The following is a 17,620-nucleotide window of genomic DNA, read 5'->3' on the forward strand; positions in this document are numbered from 1 at the left end:
AAACTCACAAAAAATGGCCTCAAGGGCCTAGTGAAGGTACCATGTGCGTATAGGGGTCATACTAAGTACGGGTCAAGTTCAGGTCAGGTCACGAAAGGTCACGGTTTGCACTTTCTGCTACATGGGCGTGCGACACATGTTTTATGGCTTATTTTTCACGCCGATCCGATGGTAATGGTTATATGTGACCCCAAGTCACTGTGCTTGTGATAGGTGTGCATTGAAAGCATAAAAAATCGTTTATACCATACATAACTAAACGAGGGCTGAGAAAAAAGGTCAATTTTCAACTTTTTATTTTTCACATATTTTTTTTTCTAGACGAGCTTTGTCCCAGTTTATAGTGGTGCTATTTGTTTTCGCATGCGATGTTCAGAAGTGCCTCTAATTCACGAAAATGCTTATGACGTCACCATGCCCTATGCATGTTGGAGCTATTTTTTTACAATTTGGGGGTCAAAAATCAAGATAGAAAGTTGAAATTTGGGACATTTAATGTTCTAATAGAGCTCTATAACATATATTCTGTTTTTTGAAAATTCTCAAAATTTTGGATTTTACTAGCTTTGACATTTTAAAGAACTCCTTGAGCTGCGTCTATTCATGTCCTTAACCCGCGCCCCACTGGGGGGGGCTATTTATAGCCCCCCTCCCGTTTTTCTGCAATAACTTTCAAACTGCTTGACGAATCGACGCCAAACTTTCAGTACCTTCGGCTGCATCAATTTGACACCTTGTGTCAAAATTTGAACTTCGTAGCTACCATAGGTCGGCCGGAAATGACGTCAGAGTGACGTCATGTTCGTCCGATTTCGACGCAAAACATTGAACCACGGCAATCGCTCCCAAGAGCTCAGTTTTTAAGCTAGATCCAATTTCTTTGCATGAAAGAACTCAGAATTGACCGCGCTATCAAAGTGCCATCTCGGATTTTCAAAATTTTAAAAATTTCGAAAATTTTATATAATAATATTCAAAATTTATATTTTTATATTTTTTTTCAAAAAGTTTTTGACTTTTCGAAAAAACCGGAATATATGTGACATAACGCATGAATATGACTAACTCCAGCAAGTTTTAGCTAAATATCTTCAAAAATGGCCAAGTTATACGCATTATTGCAAAAAATTCACAATTATTAATTTTTCAAATCAATTTTTCAGTACGTATTTGGCATCGGACACCAATATACATGGCACCATCGTGTTCCTGAGCTCAAACTGCATCCAATAGACACTTTTTTTGTTCAAAAATTTCAACTTCAAAATTTGACCTGAAAGTGACCTGACCTAAGCTAATTTCGACTCAAAATGACCTTGAATGACACAGACGACATCAAATTCGAAATCTATGGCCTAAATGGACCACAAAACATGTGTCACGTGACCGACGCATGATATAATATTTTCGTGACCTGTGATGACCTGACCCTGACCTGAAAATCAAAGTACAAGTTTGGTACCCTCAAGGTATCTAGAACATCTGTTCACGAGTGTGGAAACCAAAAATGAGCCTGATCTGACTTGTAAGACGGCGGCCAGAGCCCAAAATGTGAACAAGCCAAAGTGCTAATAATTTTTACTTTGACCTGACCTGTGACGTCATCGGTGACCTCGAGGTCAATGAAATTAGGTTTCGTTCGACAGTTTTTCCGGGGCTATCAGACGCCGTTTGAATTTTGACGATCGGCCCAGTAGTTTCGGAGTTAGGAGGGGGGGGGGGGGCTATGAATAGCCCCCCCCCAGTAGGGCGTGTTATACACAGACCCCAGTGGGGCGCGGGTTAATTTGCAATTTGCCTTAAACCCTGATTTTTGGCGATTTTTTAAACATTTACCACTTTTTTAATAAAAACGCCATGTAGTTACATCACTAAAATCGATATATCTAAAAATCTTCAAATCGAAAGACACCGAAAATTTGCTGCTGAAATCGATATATGCTGCTGAAATGTTAACGGATCGTTAACTCGTTAATGATGCAAAATACCACCCCAAAGAGGCACATTTTCGGAATAAGCGCATTGAGGAGGCCCTGTATACCGATTTTCAGCCAAATCTCCTCAGAGTCACCGGTGTGTGGCGCGTTCAGAGGTGCCAGTGAAAGGCCGTCAGATGCGCTGGTGTTGGGTCCTCACAGGCGCCGTTGCGGGGTCTTAGGGCTTAGAGACACTGGTGGGGCCATCATTGGCATGTGTGTGGCCCTGCAAAATGGCATGCAAGTGGAAAGTGGCCCGTCATAGGCTGGCAAGGATACTCGGAGGCTGGTAAGAGGCCCTCAGAGTCACTGGTACGTGGCCCTCAGAGGCGTCGGTGTGGGGACTCTCAGAGCCGCCGATGTAGGTTAAGGTTAAGGACACTCCCACCTTAACATTAGTTTTGAGTTGAGATAGCCAAGTTTGCGGCCAGGCTCAGAAACCACCATTTATCCTGGTCGCAACCCCCGCAGCTTTATGGTGTTCAAGAAATTTCTTCCCTTTACTTGCAGGGTGGGACCAGCGTGGTCCCTATCTCTTAACCATTACGAGAGTCTGATGACGGCATAAGGCTTTCGAACGTCCGTTAAATGTTTGACTAAAACGTTTTGTAGCACGCGGTGGTATATGCTGCTTTGCGCGCAACAAATGCCGCACTTTCAAATAAAGTCGCTAGGAACAACGTTCGTATAATTGCATGCAGATTGATATCAATCTCGTACATGCAGATTCCGGACAATTTCAAATCGGCTCAAAATGGGCATATAGACCAAACAGGATACGCTGATCACGAATCCGAAGTCCGTTCCGCGGCACATATGAAGCTTTTCCCGGGATTTCCGAATTCCGAATCTGCATGCAGATTCCGGACAATTTCAAATCGGCTCAAAATGGTCATATAGACCAAACAGGATACGCTGATCACGAATCTGAAGTCCGTTCCGCGGCACATATGAAACTTTTCCCGGAATTTCCGAATTCTGAATCTGCATGCGGATTCCGGACAATTTCAAATCGGCTCAAAATGGGCATATAGACCAAACAGGATACGCTGATCACGAATCCGAAGTCCGTTCCGCGGCACATATGAAACTTTTCCCGGAATTTCCGAATCCCGAATCTGCATGCGGATTCCGGACAATTTCAAATCGGCTCAAAATGGGCATATAGACCAAACAGGATACGCTGATCACGAATCCGAAGTCTGTTCCGCGGCACATATGAAACTTTTCCCGGAATTTCCGAATTCCGAATCTGCATGCAGATTCCGGACAATTTCAAATCGGCTCAAAATGGGCATATAGACCAAACAGGATACGCTGATCACGAATCCGAAGTCCGTTCCGCGGCACATATGAAACTTTTCCCGGAATTTCCGAATTCTGAATCTGCATGCGGATTCCGGACAATTTCAAATCGGCTCAAAATGGGCATATAGACCAAACAGGATACGCTGATCACGAATCCGAAGTCCGTTCCGCGGCACATATGAAACTTTTCCCGGAATTTCCGAATTCCGAATCTGCATGCAGATTCCGGACAATTTCAAATCGGCTCAAAATGGGCATATAGACCAAACAGGATACGCTGATCACGAATCCGAAGTCCGTTCCGCGGCACATATGAAACTTTTCCCGGAATTTCCGAATCCCGAATCTGCATGCGGATTCCGGACAATTTCAAATCGGCTCAAAATGGGCATATAGACCAAACAGGATACGCTGATCACGAATCCGAAGTCTGTTCCGCGGCACATATGAAACTTTTCCCGGAATTTCCGAATTCCGAATCTGCATGCAGATTCCGGACAATTTCAAATCGGCTCAAAATGGGCATATAGACCAAACAGGATACGCTGATCACGAATCCGAAGTCCGTTCCGCGGCACATATGAAACTTTTCCTGGAATTTCCGAATTCCGAATCTGCATGCAGATTCCGGACAATTTCAAATCGGCTCAAAATGGGCATATAGACCAAACAGGATACGCTGATCACGAATCCGAAGTCCGTTCCGCGGCACATATGAAACTTTTCCCGGAATTTCCGAATTCCGAATCTGCATGCAGATTCCGGACAATTTCAAATCGGCTCAAAATGGGCATATAGACCAAACAGGATACGCTGATCACGAATCCGAAGTCAACAGGATACGCTGATCACGAATCCGAAGTCCGTTCCGCGGCACATATGAAACTTTTCCCGGAATTTCCGAATTCTGAATCTGCATGCGGATTCCGGACAATTTCAAATCGGCTCAAAATGAACATATAGACCAAACAGGATACGCTGATCACGAACCCGAAGTCCGTTCCGCGGCACATATAAAACTTTTCCCGGAATTTCCGAATTCCGAATCTGCATGCAGATTCCGGACAATTTCACATCGGCTCAAAATGGGCATATAGACCAAACAGGATACGCTGATCACGAATCCGAAGTCCGTTCCGCGGCACATATGAAACTTTTCCCGGAATTTCCGAATCCCGAATCTGCATGCGGATTCCGGACAATTTCAAATCGGCTCAAAATGAGCATATAGACCAAACAGGATACGCTGATCACGAATCCGAAGTCCGTTCCGCGGCACATATGAAACTTTTCCCGGAATTTCCGAATTCCGAATCTGCATGCAGATTCCGGACGTTAGGCGGCACGGGCGGACATCGATAGCAGCGCCTCTATCGGTCACTAGGGAAAGCTTGGCTGTAGGCGACGAAATACCTGCTGAGTTGTCACACGTTGAATAGGTTTATAGACATCCGTCTTGTGAAAAAGTTGAACTTTTGCCTTCAATATTTCTACAGGCAATTTTAAAAGTGTCTTCACATAGATTACGAAACCATTTAGATTATTCTCTTCACTTCAAGCCTTTCCTATTGTTCTTGACGAGATGCGGGAACTATTTCTAATTAGTGTTTCTAGCTTAGTAAAAGAACATATTATGCAAACGATGAAAAAAGCATAAATGGAAGATTTTATATGCAATTTTCTCTTAACAATTAATGGTAAATTAACTACATATCAAGGTAAAGATGCATGCTAACTGATAATTTAAAGTTCTTGGGGCCAGTTGTTTTCCTCTTTTCTTACGTCGCCCCAATGGCCGCGAATACACTAGTGATAACGCCTATCTGACAATTTCAAATCGGCTCAAAATGGGCATATAGACCAAACAGGATACGCTGATCACGAATCCGAAGTCCGTTCCGCGGCACATATGAAACTTTTCCCGGAATTTCCGAATCCCGAATGTGCATGCGGATTCCGGACAATTTCAAATCGGCTCAAAATGGGCATATAGACCAAACAGGATACGCTGATCACGAATCCGAAGTCCGTTCCGCGGCACATATGAAACTTTTCCCGGAATTTCCGAATTCCGAATCTGCATGCAGATTCCGGACAATTTCAAATCGGCTCAAAATGGGCATATAGACCAAACAGGATACGCTGATCACGAATCTAAAGTCCGTTCCGCGGCACATATGAAACTTTTCCCGGAATTTCCGAATTCTGAATCTGCATGCGGATTCCGGACAATTTCAAATCGGCTCAAAATGGGCATATAGACCAAACAGGATACGCTGTTTCATATGTGCCGCGGAACGGACTTCGGATTCGTGATCAGCGTATCCTGTTTGGTCTATATGCCCATTTTGAGCCGATTTGAAATTGTCCGGAATCCGCATGCAGATTCAGAATTCGGAAATTCCGGGAAAAGTTTCATATGTGCCGCGGAACGGACTTCGGATTCGTGATCAGCGTATCCTGTTTGGTCTATATGCCCATTTTGAGCCGATTTGAAAATGTCCGGAATCTGCATGCAGATTCGGAATTCGGAAATTCCGGGAATAGTTTCATATGTGCCGCGGAACGGACTTTGGATTCGTGATCAGCGTATTCTGTTTGGTCTATATGCCCATTTTGAGCCGATTTGAAATTGTCCGGAATCCGCATGCAGATTCAGAATTCGGAAATTCCGGGAAAAGTTTCATATGTGCCGCGGAACGGACTTCGGATTCGTGATCAGCGTATCCTGTTTGGTCTATATGCCCATTTTGAGCCGATTTGAAATGGTCCGGAATCTGCATGCAGATTCGGAATTCGGAAATTCCGGGAAAAGTTTCATATGTGCCGCGGAACGGACTTCGGATTCGTGATCAGCGTATCCTGTTTGGTCTATATGCCCATTTTGAGCCGATTTGAAATTGTCCGGAATCCGCATGCAGATTCAGAATTCGGAAATTCCGGGAAAAGTTTCATATGTGCCGCGGAACGGACTTCGGATTCGTGATCAGCGTATCCTGTTTGGTCTATATGCCCATTTTGAGCCGATTTGAAATTGTCCGGAATCTGCATGCAGATTCGGAATTCGGAAATTCCGGGAAAAGTTTCATATGTGCCGCGGAACGGACTTCGGATTCGTGATCAGCGTATCCTGTTTGGTCTATATGCCCATTTTGAGCCGATTTGAAATTGTCCGGAATCTGCATGCAGATTCGGAATTCGGAAATTCCGGGAAAAGTTTCATATGTGCCGCGAAACGGACTTCGGATTCGTGATCAGCGTATCCTGTTTGGTCTATATGCCCATTTTGAGCCGATTTGAAATTGTCCGGAATCCGCATGCAGATTCAGAATTCGGAAATTCCGGGAAAAGTTTCATATGTGCCGCGGAACGGACTTCGGATTCGTGATCAGCGTATCCTGTTTGGTCTATATGCCCATTTTGAGCCGATTTAAAATTGTCCGGAATCTGCATGCAGATTCGGAATTCGGAAATTCCGGGAAAAGTTTCATATGTGCCGCGGAACGGACTTCGGATTCGTGATCAGCGTATCCTGTTTGGTCTATATGCCCATTTTGAGCCGATTTGAAATTGTCCGGAATCCGCATGCAGATTCAGAATTCGGAAATTCCGGGAAAAGTTTCATATGTGCCGCGGAACGGACTTCGGATTCGTGATCAGCGTATCCTGTTTGGTCTATATGCCCATTTTAAGCCGATTTGAAATTGTCCGGAATCTCCATGCAGATTCGGAATTCGGAAATTCCGGGAAAAGTTTTATATGTGCCGCGGAACGGACTTCGGATTCGTGATCAGCGTATCCTGTTTGGTCTATATGCCCATTTTGAGCCGATTTGAACTGTCCGGAATCCGCATGCAGATTCGGGATTCGAAAATTCCGGGAAAAGTTTCATATGTGCCGCGGAACGGACTTCGGATTCGTAATCAGCGTATCCTGTTTGGTCTATATGCCCATTTTGAGCCGATTTGAAATTGTCCGGAATCTGCATGCAGATTCGGAATTCGGAAATTCCGGGAAAAGTTTCATATGTGCCGCGGAACGGACTTCGGATTCGTGATCAGCGTATCCTGTTTGGTCTATATGCCCATTTTAAGCCGATTTGAAATTGTCCGGAATCTGCATGCAGATTCGGAATTCGGAAATTCCGGGAAAAGTTTCATATGTGCCGCGGAACGGACTTCGGATTCGTGATCAGCGTATCCTGTTTGGTCTATATGCCCATTTTGAGCCGATTTGAAATTGTCCGGAATCCGCATGCAGATTCAGAATTCGGAAATTCCGGGAAAAGTTTCATATGTGCCGCGGAACGGACTTCGGATTCGTGATCAGCGTATCCTGTTTGGTCTATATGCCCATTTTGAGCCAATTTGAAATTGTCCGGAATCTGCATGTACGAGATTGATATCAATCTGCATGCAATTATACGAACGTCTAGGAACAGCGGAGATCCCAAAAAGTAAACAAAAGTAAAAGTCTAATATCTTGAAAACCGGTGAATATTTTTCGATGAAATTTGGTAGATATTCGTTTTTTGCTCTTTCTGAACCGAGCGACATCAATTTCATGCCAATTCATTAACTTTTTTGAAGGTGGGAGGGTCCCTCTGCGTTTGATTGTATAGAGATATGTGATTATTAGTAGATGAGGTGTTGATGAAGGCAGGTATTTTTTTAAAATATTTTTTGACAATTTTTTGCCCTTGTTCTACTTAATAGCTGAACCCGGGGCCACCTGAAGTCTAAACCTTATTTATATAACATGTCAATGCTGATGCTGTCTTGAAATGTGAAATTTAGACAATGGTAATAGGAATAATGAATAGCAATTTGACCAACAACTTGTTAATCTCTAGGAAGTGCAACCAGTATAACACCTTTTGGGGCGACTAATGGAGCGAGCGAGAGGGTGGGCCTTGCACGTGCGAAATTGTGAGGGGGTACCTCCAACTGACTTGTGCACGGCACCCTACTAACCGGTCTCTAGCGATGTGCCAAATTTGGGCACAATTGGCCCAGCCGTTCTCGAGATCTGGAAGCGGCACCCTGCACGTGCGCACGTGCAAAATGGGTCCCAACTGACTTGTGCACGGCACCCTACTAACTGGTCCCTAACCGTGTACCAAATTTGAGCGCAATCGGTCGAGCCGTTCTCGAGATCTGGAAACGACCCCTGCACGTGTGCACGTGCAGCAGCGCCCCAACTCTGGCACATGGATATGCAGTGCCTAGTGGGTGCCTACCTACATGCCAACTTTCAGCGCAATCGGCCAAGTAGTTACCGAGATATTGCAACAATTACAAAACGGACACCTCTTCGTTTTGCACGTGGCACGTGCATAAGGGGTCACCCACATGCATCAGGAATAGTCCAATACTTGGTAGAAGGAATGAAGCTACCCTACAAAAATTACCGCGTGTAAATCGGTCAAGTGGTTGCTGAGATATAAGCCTCGCAAAAGCGTGACCACGGCCGGCCGGCCGGCCGGCCGCTCATACTCAGAAATTTCCGTTAATCTAAGGAAAGACTACGCTCGCTTCGCTCGCTCCGTAATTAAAATTAAAATCACTGTCTGCCACACTCATAGGCGTCGCCAGAGATTTTCGGTTGGGGGGCAAAATCAACTTTTGTGTTAAAACTTGCCTTTCCTCAGTCTTTACCCGCTCGTTTTACATATCATTCGACGCGCAATGGTGCGAGGAATCCGATGGTGACAAAGGTCTCCTTCTAGCTATGACATGTAATTTTTACAGAAAAAAATTTGAAATTTTGAAATTTCATGACAAAAACGACTGGTAGAATTATAGTACCTAACCTAGTACCTAGAATTATAGTTATATGTGGCTGCGATTGCCGACGCACTGCAGAGGGCCCCTGTGGAGACGCTCGACGCTCATGATCATTACCCAGAAAAAGGTGAAAAACGCTCCATTTAATCGGATCACCCTGCTAAAACTTCCATTCACGCATGCATGCAGAGGTTTTATGTGAAATGCATAGGACTTATCCCAGCCGCCGATCGTAACTAGCTACGTTGGGCATTCGGCGGAGAGTGAATGTCGGAAGTGTGAATCGGAAAAAAATCATCTTTGATCCAGTGAGAGGAAGTGTTTTGTTCACTCGAGTGTGAACAAAAGTTTCTCGTTTTTCTTGCGAAGGGAAGCGCTGCAAACGCGAACAAAAACTGTTAAACGGAACCAAAAGTTGCGCACGGCATACCGGCAAGGGATCCTTAGAGATAGGTTTGGGACTTCCAGACCATTTCAGGCCACTCAGAGTCAGTGCTGACTCTCAGAAGCATGCTTAGGATCCCGGAGATCGGCGTGGGTCACCTCAAATATTTACGTGTACGTGGTGCTTTAGGGCTTTCCGAGCCTCAGAAGCCAGTGTGGGCGGCGGGCGCTAAGAGACTAGGCCCAGGGTGAGCCTGGAGCCCTCGGGTAACAGTGTGAACCCTCGGGGTCTGTGTCGAATCCCTAAGGACCCTACGTAGGGACATACATGTAATAAGCCTGTGTTGCGGACCTCAAAGGGACATGTGAGCTGTGACCCCTCAGATGCCGGCTTGGGGTTAGCAAAGTCTGTCACCTCAAAAGTTTAGCTAAAATATCAGAGGCCAGTTAAGGTTCTCAGAAATGTCCGAAGACTCAAATATCCCAGTATGGGCCCTCAGAGAAGATGGACACCAGTGGGACTTTCAGAGGCCGGTTTGGGCCCTCTGGAAGCTTCTTTAGGGATCAGCGGAGCTCCGTAGGAGCCTTTGTTTAAAGTAAGCTCATGAGCCCTGCGACACTTGTACGGTACTTGAGCCTGTCGCAGACATTTGACGAGAGTTGAGAAAGGCCCCGAAGATTTCGTTTCACGCTTTGAACGAAAATTGTGTCAGCACTCCAAAACTTATGAAAATCAGCTGTAAAATGTATTAAAGAACGAACTAGGAACATGGAATGAATCACAACATTGACATTTCCGAGTCTGGACTCAGAGTCTTGAAGATTTTGGCGACTGCGAGTCAGACTCTGGTTTGAACTGCACGCTCCAACCGAGTCTGACCGTCTCTGACCTCACAGGCATTCTCAGAAAGGTACCCCCATTTTTTCCCGACTCCAAAATCTCATCGGATCTGTATCGATCTCAGGGGGTGCCCGGTCCGAGGTTGGGGGGGGGGCAAGCTGCCCCGCTTGCCCCCCCCCCCGTGGCGACGCTAATGGCCACACTGCTCCGATCCTGGTCATGCAACCAACATTCATGGGTGGTGTTTCACGGCAGAGCACTGCAGTGCGCTGCGTGTGTCAGAGCATTGGGTTTCCATGGCAGTGTCAACAAACTTCACTGTGACGCTAAGCTATGACAGCATCCCAGAACGCTAGCACACTGCGGTACCAGCACCAGCAGCATGCTAGCAGTATTTGAACTCAAACCTCTGTTTTTGGTACGGTTTTTCAGAACCTCTCACTCTGTTCCAAACGCAATTCATCATAAACTAAGAGATCACATGCAACGTCATTTGAGTGATGCTATGGTATGCCATAGCTACCAGTGCACACATTGTCTGGATGGTGAAACAGGGCCATTATTAATCACATTTGCTTTGCTTTGTTTCAGCAGAAACCTGTCTACACATGGGAGGAGCGGATGCACGAAAGGTGAAAATAAGGCGAAAGCCCACATTTTTGCGGGCTATCTCGCATGATACTCGAGGCCGACCCTGGATTCGTCACCCCTGCAGTCGGTGACGACAGTTGGTATCACCAGCCGCGCATCGTAAGCTCCAGCAACACCTCATTTTCATTTCTGTCTTTACTCTTTTCCCCTTTCTTTCCCTTCTTGGGCTATTTGCGACCGTGTCGGGCGCAAATAGGAAATATGGGTTACGACACATTTTTGACCACCATGCAGTGCTCAGGTACGCGATTCACTACGGGAAAACGGCAATCAATTGGAAAAGGATTGTCGATTTAGAATAAAAAGGTGCATTATCTTAATGTGCATCGCTTTTCATCAGACAGGGTACAAATACCTACACACGTTTTGGATAAGCAACTGGCCATTTTTATCTAAACTCCCCTAAAACGTTCCACCAGAAGCACCGACAACCGAAAAATAATTTAGTTTGATAACCAAAGTATGGCAGACCTTTTGACATTGTTTTTACTTCGATTTCTCTTGTCAGCTTTTCTGTAGAGAGGTAGGTCGCAAATAGGAAAGGGTCGCTAATTAGGCACCTTGCTCTATGCTGCAGCACGCATGCTCAGTGAGGGCTGTCGCTTCTTTTAGTTCCGCCGACACCACTGCGTCATCGCCTGTGTGACGTCACCTACTGAAGCATACTTCTCTTTCCTGCAGCACGAAAATAGTAACTGCAGGGGACGAAAGTGGCACGGATTTAAGTTTACCATCCAATATTTCTTATTGTAAGTGGTTTATATGCTGTTTTTTGGGTCTCATTATCACTCCTTTCAGTGGCACATTGCTATGAACCACATTTGAACGCATTTTAACGGTCATTTCAAGGACAATCACCAGTCTCCCCGCGCCACGGTTCGCCGTGTTTGGAATAGGCTGCAGCGGCGCTCGGCTCCGGCGTGCCGGCGGAGGGTGGGCGGAGCCAGGCGGTTGACGTCACCCAGGTATGACGCACGCAGCACAGATCTATGCTGCAGGGACCCGGACACGAACAGCCCTCTGGCAGTGAGGGCGTTGCGAAGTTGCGCATCTGAAGACCGTGCAAAGGTTCACTTATGACGTCATAGGTCGGTGACCTGACCTGACCCGAAAATGCGGTTGGTGTCAAAAGATCCGGCTTGAATCAAAGGTCAGGTATGCCAAGTTTCAACTCACTATCGCCAGCGTGTTCGGAGCTATCGCGAAAAACCTATGGGAGGGGGGAGGCACCCGCCCCCCCCCCTCGGCCGGCAAAGGATAAGTGGCCTAAATCCGATGAGAAAACAGGATTTGAGGGTGCCCTAGGTTTAACCACTCGAGCTTATGCCCCTTTTTGTCTCAAATCGTTCCGCCGGCTATGGGAGGTGGCGGCGGCCACTTTACACTGCTGGCCAAATTACCCCATCGTCCCCTACACATAAATAAAATCGCTTTAGTGTCAGTGGCGCGGGAACCGGGGGGGGGGGACTAGCGGGGGCTGAGCTCCCCAACATTTCGGCTGGGGCGGCGGCTCGTAATGTATTTGAGCCCCCCAGCTGGAGGAATCGAAATCGGAAATATACCAACATAAATTCATAGATTCATACATAGGCGCGGGAACCGGGGGAGCGGGCAGTGGGGGAAGCTTGCCAGTTGCCCCCACAACTCTGGGGCCGTGGGGGCGGTGCCCCATAGCTTTTCATGAGGCCAGGAACCGTTGGGGCAGCTTTTCCTCCCCAAATTAGGGGTTGTGGGTCACAAAGGAAGAAAGCATGTGTGAAAACATCCACCTCTTTCACTGGCTCGGCAACTCATTTGGCAGATTTAAACCTTGATTCCAGGTTGCCACTCAGCTGATATGGAATACCTCACTTTTTTGCAAATATTTTCGTTTTTTTTTTGTTGAAAAGGCTAAGGTCTGAAAAATAAGTGGCCTAAAACCGGTGAGGAAACTAGATTTAGGGGTACCCTAGGTTGATCTCTATTATGGTTCAGCCTCCCCCCCCCCCCCTCCAGTCTGGAAGAAGTTTCCACTTCCCGCGCCACTGTTTAGTGTCATTGTACTTTTTGTGATCAGCCAAATCGAATGATATGCAATATGAAGCAATTTGGTTAACTTGAACTCAATTTATTAAGTTAAGTTCACTTAAAAATTCACAAAAAAGAACAACCAAATTTACACAGGGGCTAGATCTCCTACGGACCCATCTACCTTGTAAATTTGGTGTTTCTAAGTGGCAAGTGCCATCAGAGCCAATCGCCAAGGGAGGAGTCATACCCCCTCCCCCCCCCCCCCGGCCGTCCGCGTGATGAAAAAAGCCCTGGCCTGGCGAGGGCTAGCCTAGCGTCAAAAGTAGCAAAGTTCAGGTGTTTTTCATAGTTCCTGCGTAAAGCAGAAGCAAAAATTGGCTAGCGATCAAACAATTTGAGCGTCTTCAATGAAATTGGTCAGACAACGAAGTTTTTATTTTCATAGGCAAATGAGTTTTCAACCTCATTATGTGACACGCAACCAGCAGTTTCGACATGCGACAATTGCATACACATCCCACAATCCCCACAATCACCAAACAAGTAGTTTTATCGGTAATACAAAACGGACAAAGACACCGTCATCATGCCTAATACCCATTCTACAGCACCCTTTCGTAGAACAGCATGTATGCCGATGAGCTTAGCACCCTGTCCAATGTCACTTCAGTGACCTGGGTGTCGCTAACATGAAACCACCGGCCTGCTTCCGGCTCCATATCCGGCTTGAGCTCGTCTGTCTCCGGCCGGCTGGCTGTGGCCGGGGACGTCTGTCTCCGGCCGGCTGGCTCTGGCCGGGGACGTCTGTCTCCGGCCGACTGGCTCTGGCCGGGGACGTCTGTCTCCGGGCGACTAGCTCCGGCCGGCTGTCTCTGGCCGGGGACGTCTGTCTCCGGCCGACTGGCTCTGGCCGGGGACGTCTGTCTCCGGGCGACTAGCTCCGGCCGGCTGGCTCTGGCCGGGGACGATCCATCCGTGGCCTCCGGTTGGATCTGCGTCGCGCACTGCCCTGCTCGCTCACATGCCAGGGCGAACGCGTCTGTGACGAGCGTGGTGAGCAGCGCCGGGTTGACCGTGAGCTGGCTGTGCCGGCGTCGGACGCGCACATAGGCTGTATAGTGGCCACTGGTCAGTCGACCGCTGTGCTCGACAACGCCGAACAGCTAATAGAGCACCTGCCGCTGTTTGGCCCGCATCTGAGACAGCTCCTGACTGATGGAGGAGCAGAAGGGGGCCAGATCGAACCACTCGCACAACTGGACATTGTGCTGACTGTCAGACATCATCGCAGAACTCGCATTGTGCCGACTGTCATCGCGTTGTGCCGACTGTCAGATAATGTCGCAGAACTGGGTGTGCCGATTGTCAGATATCATCACAATGTGACATGTACCACTTTTAACCATGTCTCTTTTCTTTCCAGGAGTGCTTGATGCTCCAATGCTCCATCCAGTAGCTGCAAAGACTGAAGTATATCAGTATGCCCCGCGAAGTTCCAGATAGAAATATCTATGATGTTATTGCATAAGCACCTACTATTGTAATAATGCACGAAGAAAGTCTATTTCAGTTTGAGTTTTCTACAGGGAATGTGAAATGCAGCCTGACCACCAAGGTAGTCATTCCTTGTGAGTTCTCTGTTGATGAACAAGTTCATAGAATGACGAAGCTGAATAGTTTGCCATCTTTCATCATTCCAGGTAACTACATTTTATTTCCTTTCTGGCTAACGCTTTTAGTCTGTTTTTTTTTCTTACATTTTTGACCCGCATAGTAAACGTCTTTTTGAACACAGCGCAAGATTTGCTGAGAGAATGATTGACAAAACTGGTTGGGGCTCATTTCATTACATAGGGTAGACTGGGGCAAGTCGCCCCGCCGAGGTAAAACGCCTCACCGATGTTTCTCGGAACTGGCAAGGTTCTGGGGAAACATCATCTCTTCTATAAAACGTGCACTATATGATCATTATATGAGCAGACTGGAAAGAAATTGTGATGACTCTTTCGGGAGATATAGCCAAAAATGTGTTTTATGAGTGATTTTTATGTTTTGTTGTCAGATTATGAATCATGGCGTTCTTTTATGGTCCACATTAGGTTAACGACTTTTATGTATTTTGAACAACTATTGTCTAACGCTTATCATGCCGGGTTGGTTCGTGATGTTAATGTTAAGTCAATGGGAGGTGAAAACCCGCAATATCTTGAAAACCGATAGAGATATTAGCCTCAAATTTGGCATGAACCTGCTCCATGGGTATACAAACCCTACTTTGGACAAGTTGTTTGATTCCGTGCAATATTCACGTTGATATTGCACGATGAAGGTGGAAAAACTGAAAAGTTTGAGCCGAAATTCATTAAATGTCATTCAAACTAGGCGCAAAAAATGAATGGCACCCGCATCTCCTCAAAGTGGACAACAATTCTATGTACTCCGATTTTCCATTTTCTTTTTGCAATGTTGCAAAAAATGAAAGTAAAACTTTGCTCATCTTTCATTTTTTGTGTGAGGCATAAAACAAAAAACCGGCTACATAGAAATGTGCACAGAACATTTCTTCACACGAAAGTGAAGTTTACTTTTCACAAATATCTGAACTGTGACTGGAATTAAGCCCGATTCATATCCACTTTTTGACGGTTTTGTTGGTTCAAGGGAATGCCGCTAGATGTCGTATGGGTCTCCGCCTCGGTCCCTGTCGTTCCCCCATGTAATAAAACCCGCGAGTCGCGCCGACCGGCGGGGAGGGACTGTCAACACACGGTGATTTACGGTCTGGGGTTCCCGCGTGTGCCGGTGGCCGTGAAACTCTGCTGGAACAGAAGCGAACTCGGGGTTGTCGGAGGAAAATACGGATGGTGGGTGGATTGAATGAGATTAGTGGATTTTATATAAGTAGTATATCGAGTAGCAGGGTTGTGCTCGACTCAAAAAAATTTGCCGACTCGACTCATCATTCAACTTCAGAAAGCCCTGACTTGACTCTGACTCAAACAAGGAGCTGATTTTTTCCCTTGACTCGACTCATGACTCAAGCGGCTCGATGAAAATATGAGTCGACTCAAACTTGACTCAAATTTTTTGTTGAGTCAAGTTACTTGACTCAAAATTGATTCAGATAAAAAGTTTTGAAGTGGGGGGGGGGGGTGAAAAAAATCCGGCAGCAGAGCCAAGGCTAAGTTGTTAAGCGGGGGGGATGAAAAGCTAATATATATAGTTTCTGGAAAGTTTAGTCAGCTGACTCATGTTCCTAAATGTTTGACTCATCTCAATGTCAAAAGTTATTTTACTGACTCAACTCTGACTCAACTCAACGCCTTAATATTTTTGTCCGACTCAACTCTGACTCAACTCAACAGCTCAACATTTTATCCGACTCGACTCAAAACTGATTCTTTTGAGTCAGAGTTGAGTCAAATTTCTGACTCGACTCATGAGTCAAGCACAACCCTGTCGAGTAGTACCTATAGTATATCGAACTCTGAAGCTGCATTTGTATAGCGATCACAATTCACAACACGTCGGCAAATAATGTGGTATCGGTATATAGCAACCACATGGTGAAGCTCAAGACCAAGAAGGAACAACCAGTACTACTATGTATTGTAATACTCACGGAAAGTAATAAAACAGACAGTGCATCAGTAGTTGTACATCAGCGATGCATCACACATAAATCCCCAGTTTGGCGTCTGCTCTGCTGATACATGGTGCAGAGGCGAAGCCAATGATAACATACCAGTATAACCGGTACATAATATTGCATCCATGGTATCATTGACATATTGCATTCGTACATGACACGAAACTGACACAGAACAAGGAGCACAAAATGAGATCGGCATGATGCTGAGCGAATGCTTCAGTTTTGACACAATTGCTGAAATTACCTTAGCTGATGCGTGGTCGACATCTGAGCCAATGATGATATGTTACATCGAAGTCTCATTCACTGTTGTGAGTCGCTTTTTTACCCTTTTTGCCATGATGGGATGAATGACAAAAAAAGTTTCAGCTTGTTAGATGTGTGGCAGGGCTAGTCGCCTCATCCTGTATATTTTTTTTTCTTCACGTCTTTGCCCTTGGGCTCTCTATACCTTGACCGCTCACGGAACGGCATGTGTCGTGCTTTGCGGGGATCTATCATTTCAGGCACGAATGATGCACTCATCATAAAATGCCTTCACTTTTTCCTGCAGTCTGTTTGCGACAGGGCATATTTTAAGGATTTTTCACTGCGTCCCAAAGGTGGCATAGGGCACACGCTTTGATCGGAAAGGGCACATTGCAAGCGAAATAGTATATAATGCAAGTGAGATAATGTACAGATACATTGTGACTGTGTATGTACTGTGCTGGTGGAGGGGCACTGCAAGCGGGATATTGGGAGCGGGCTGTTATTGCTTTTGGCCAGTCTCGAAATTCGCCCAGTCGTAGTGCGTTCTTTATCCGCATTCAAAGGGCGGACCGGCGATTTAATGACATTTACATTGTTGTTAGTCACTCGTTTTCCTGAACGGCGTTGGGCGTGTTTGACCTCCCTTGACGCACCAAATTGTACCTATGCTTAGAGAATAAAAATGAATATGCACATGATTAAAATGTGATACATACGTCTCTTCATGCGTTTTTCACCCTTATCAATCGATTCAAAATAG

The 17,620-nt window shown here is 46.0% G+C and overlaps 1 protein-coding gene across 1 annotated transcript in view; it reads left to right on the forward strand.

Moving 5' to 3' along the window:
- Positions 1-7,765: 7,765 nt before the first annotated feature.
- Positions 7,766-17,620, forward strand: part of LOC122380988 (protein C12orf4 homolog) — a gene marked incomplete at its 3' end in the record, with an annotated part of 42,171 nt that continues 32,316 nt past the window's right edge. Inside the window, exons 1-3 of the mRNA XM_043364642.1 lie at positions 7,766-7,800; positions 10,887-10,927; positions 14,380-14,656. Of these exons, the coding sequence (XP_043220577.1) occupies positions 14,503-14,656 (154 nt within the window). The remainder of the gene's footprint in view (positions 7,801-10,886; positions 10,928-14,379; positions 14,657-17,620) is intronic.

This window comes from Amphibalanus amphitrite, unplaced genomic scaffold (genome assembly GCF_019059575.1).
Source record: "Amphibalanus amphitrite isolate SeventyFive unplaced genomic scaffold, NRLGWU_Aamphi_draft 000010F_arrow, whole genome shotgun sequence".
NCBI lineage: Eukaryota > Metazoa > Arthropoda > Thecostraca > Balanomorpha > Balanidae > Amphibalanus > Amphibalanus amphitrite.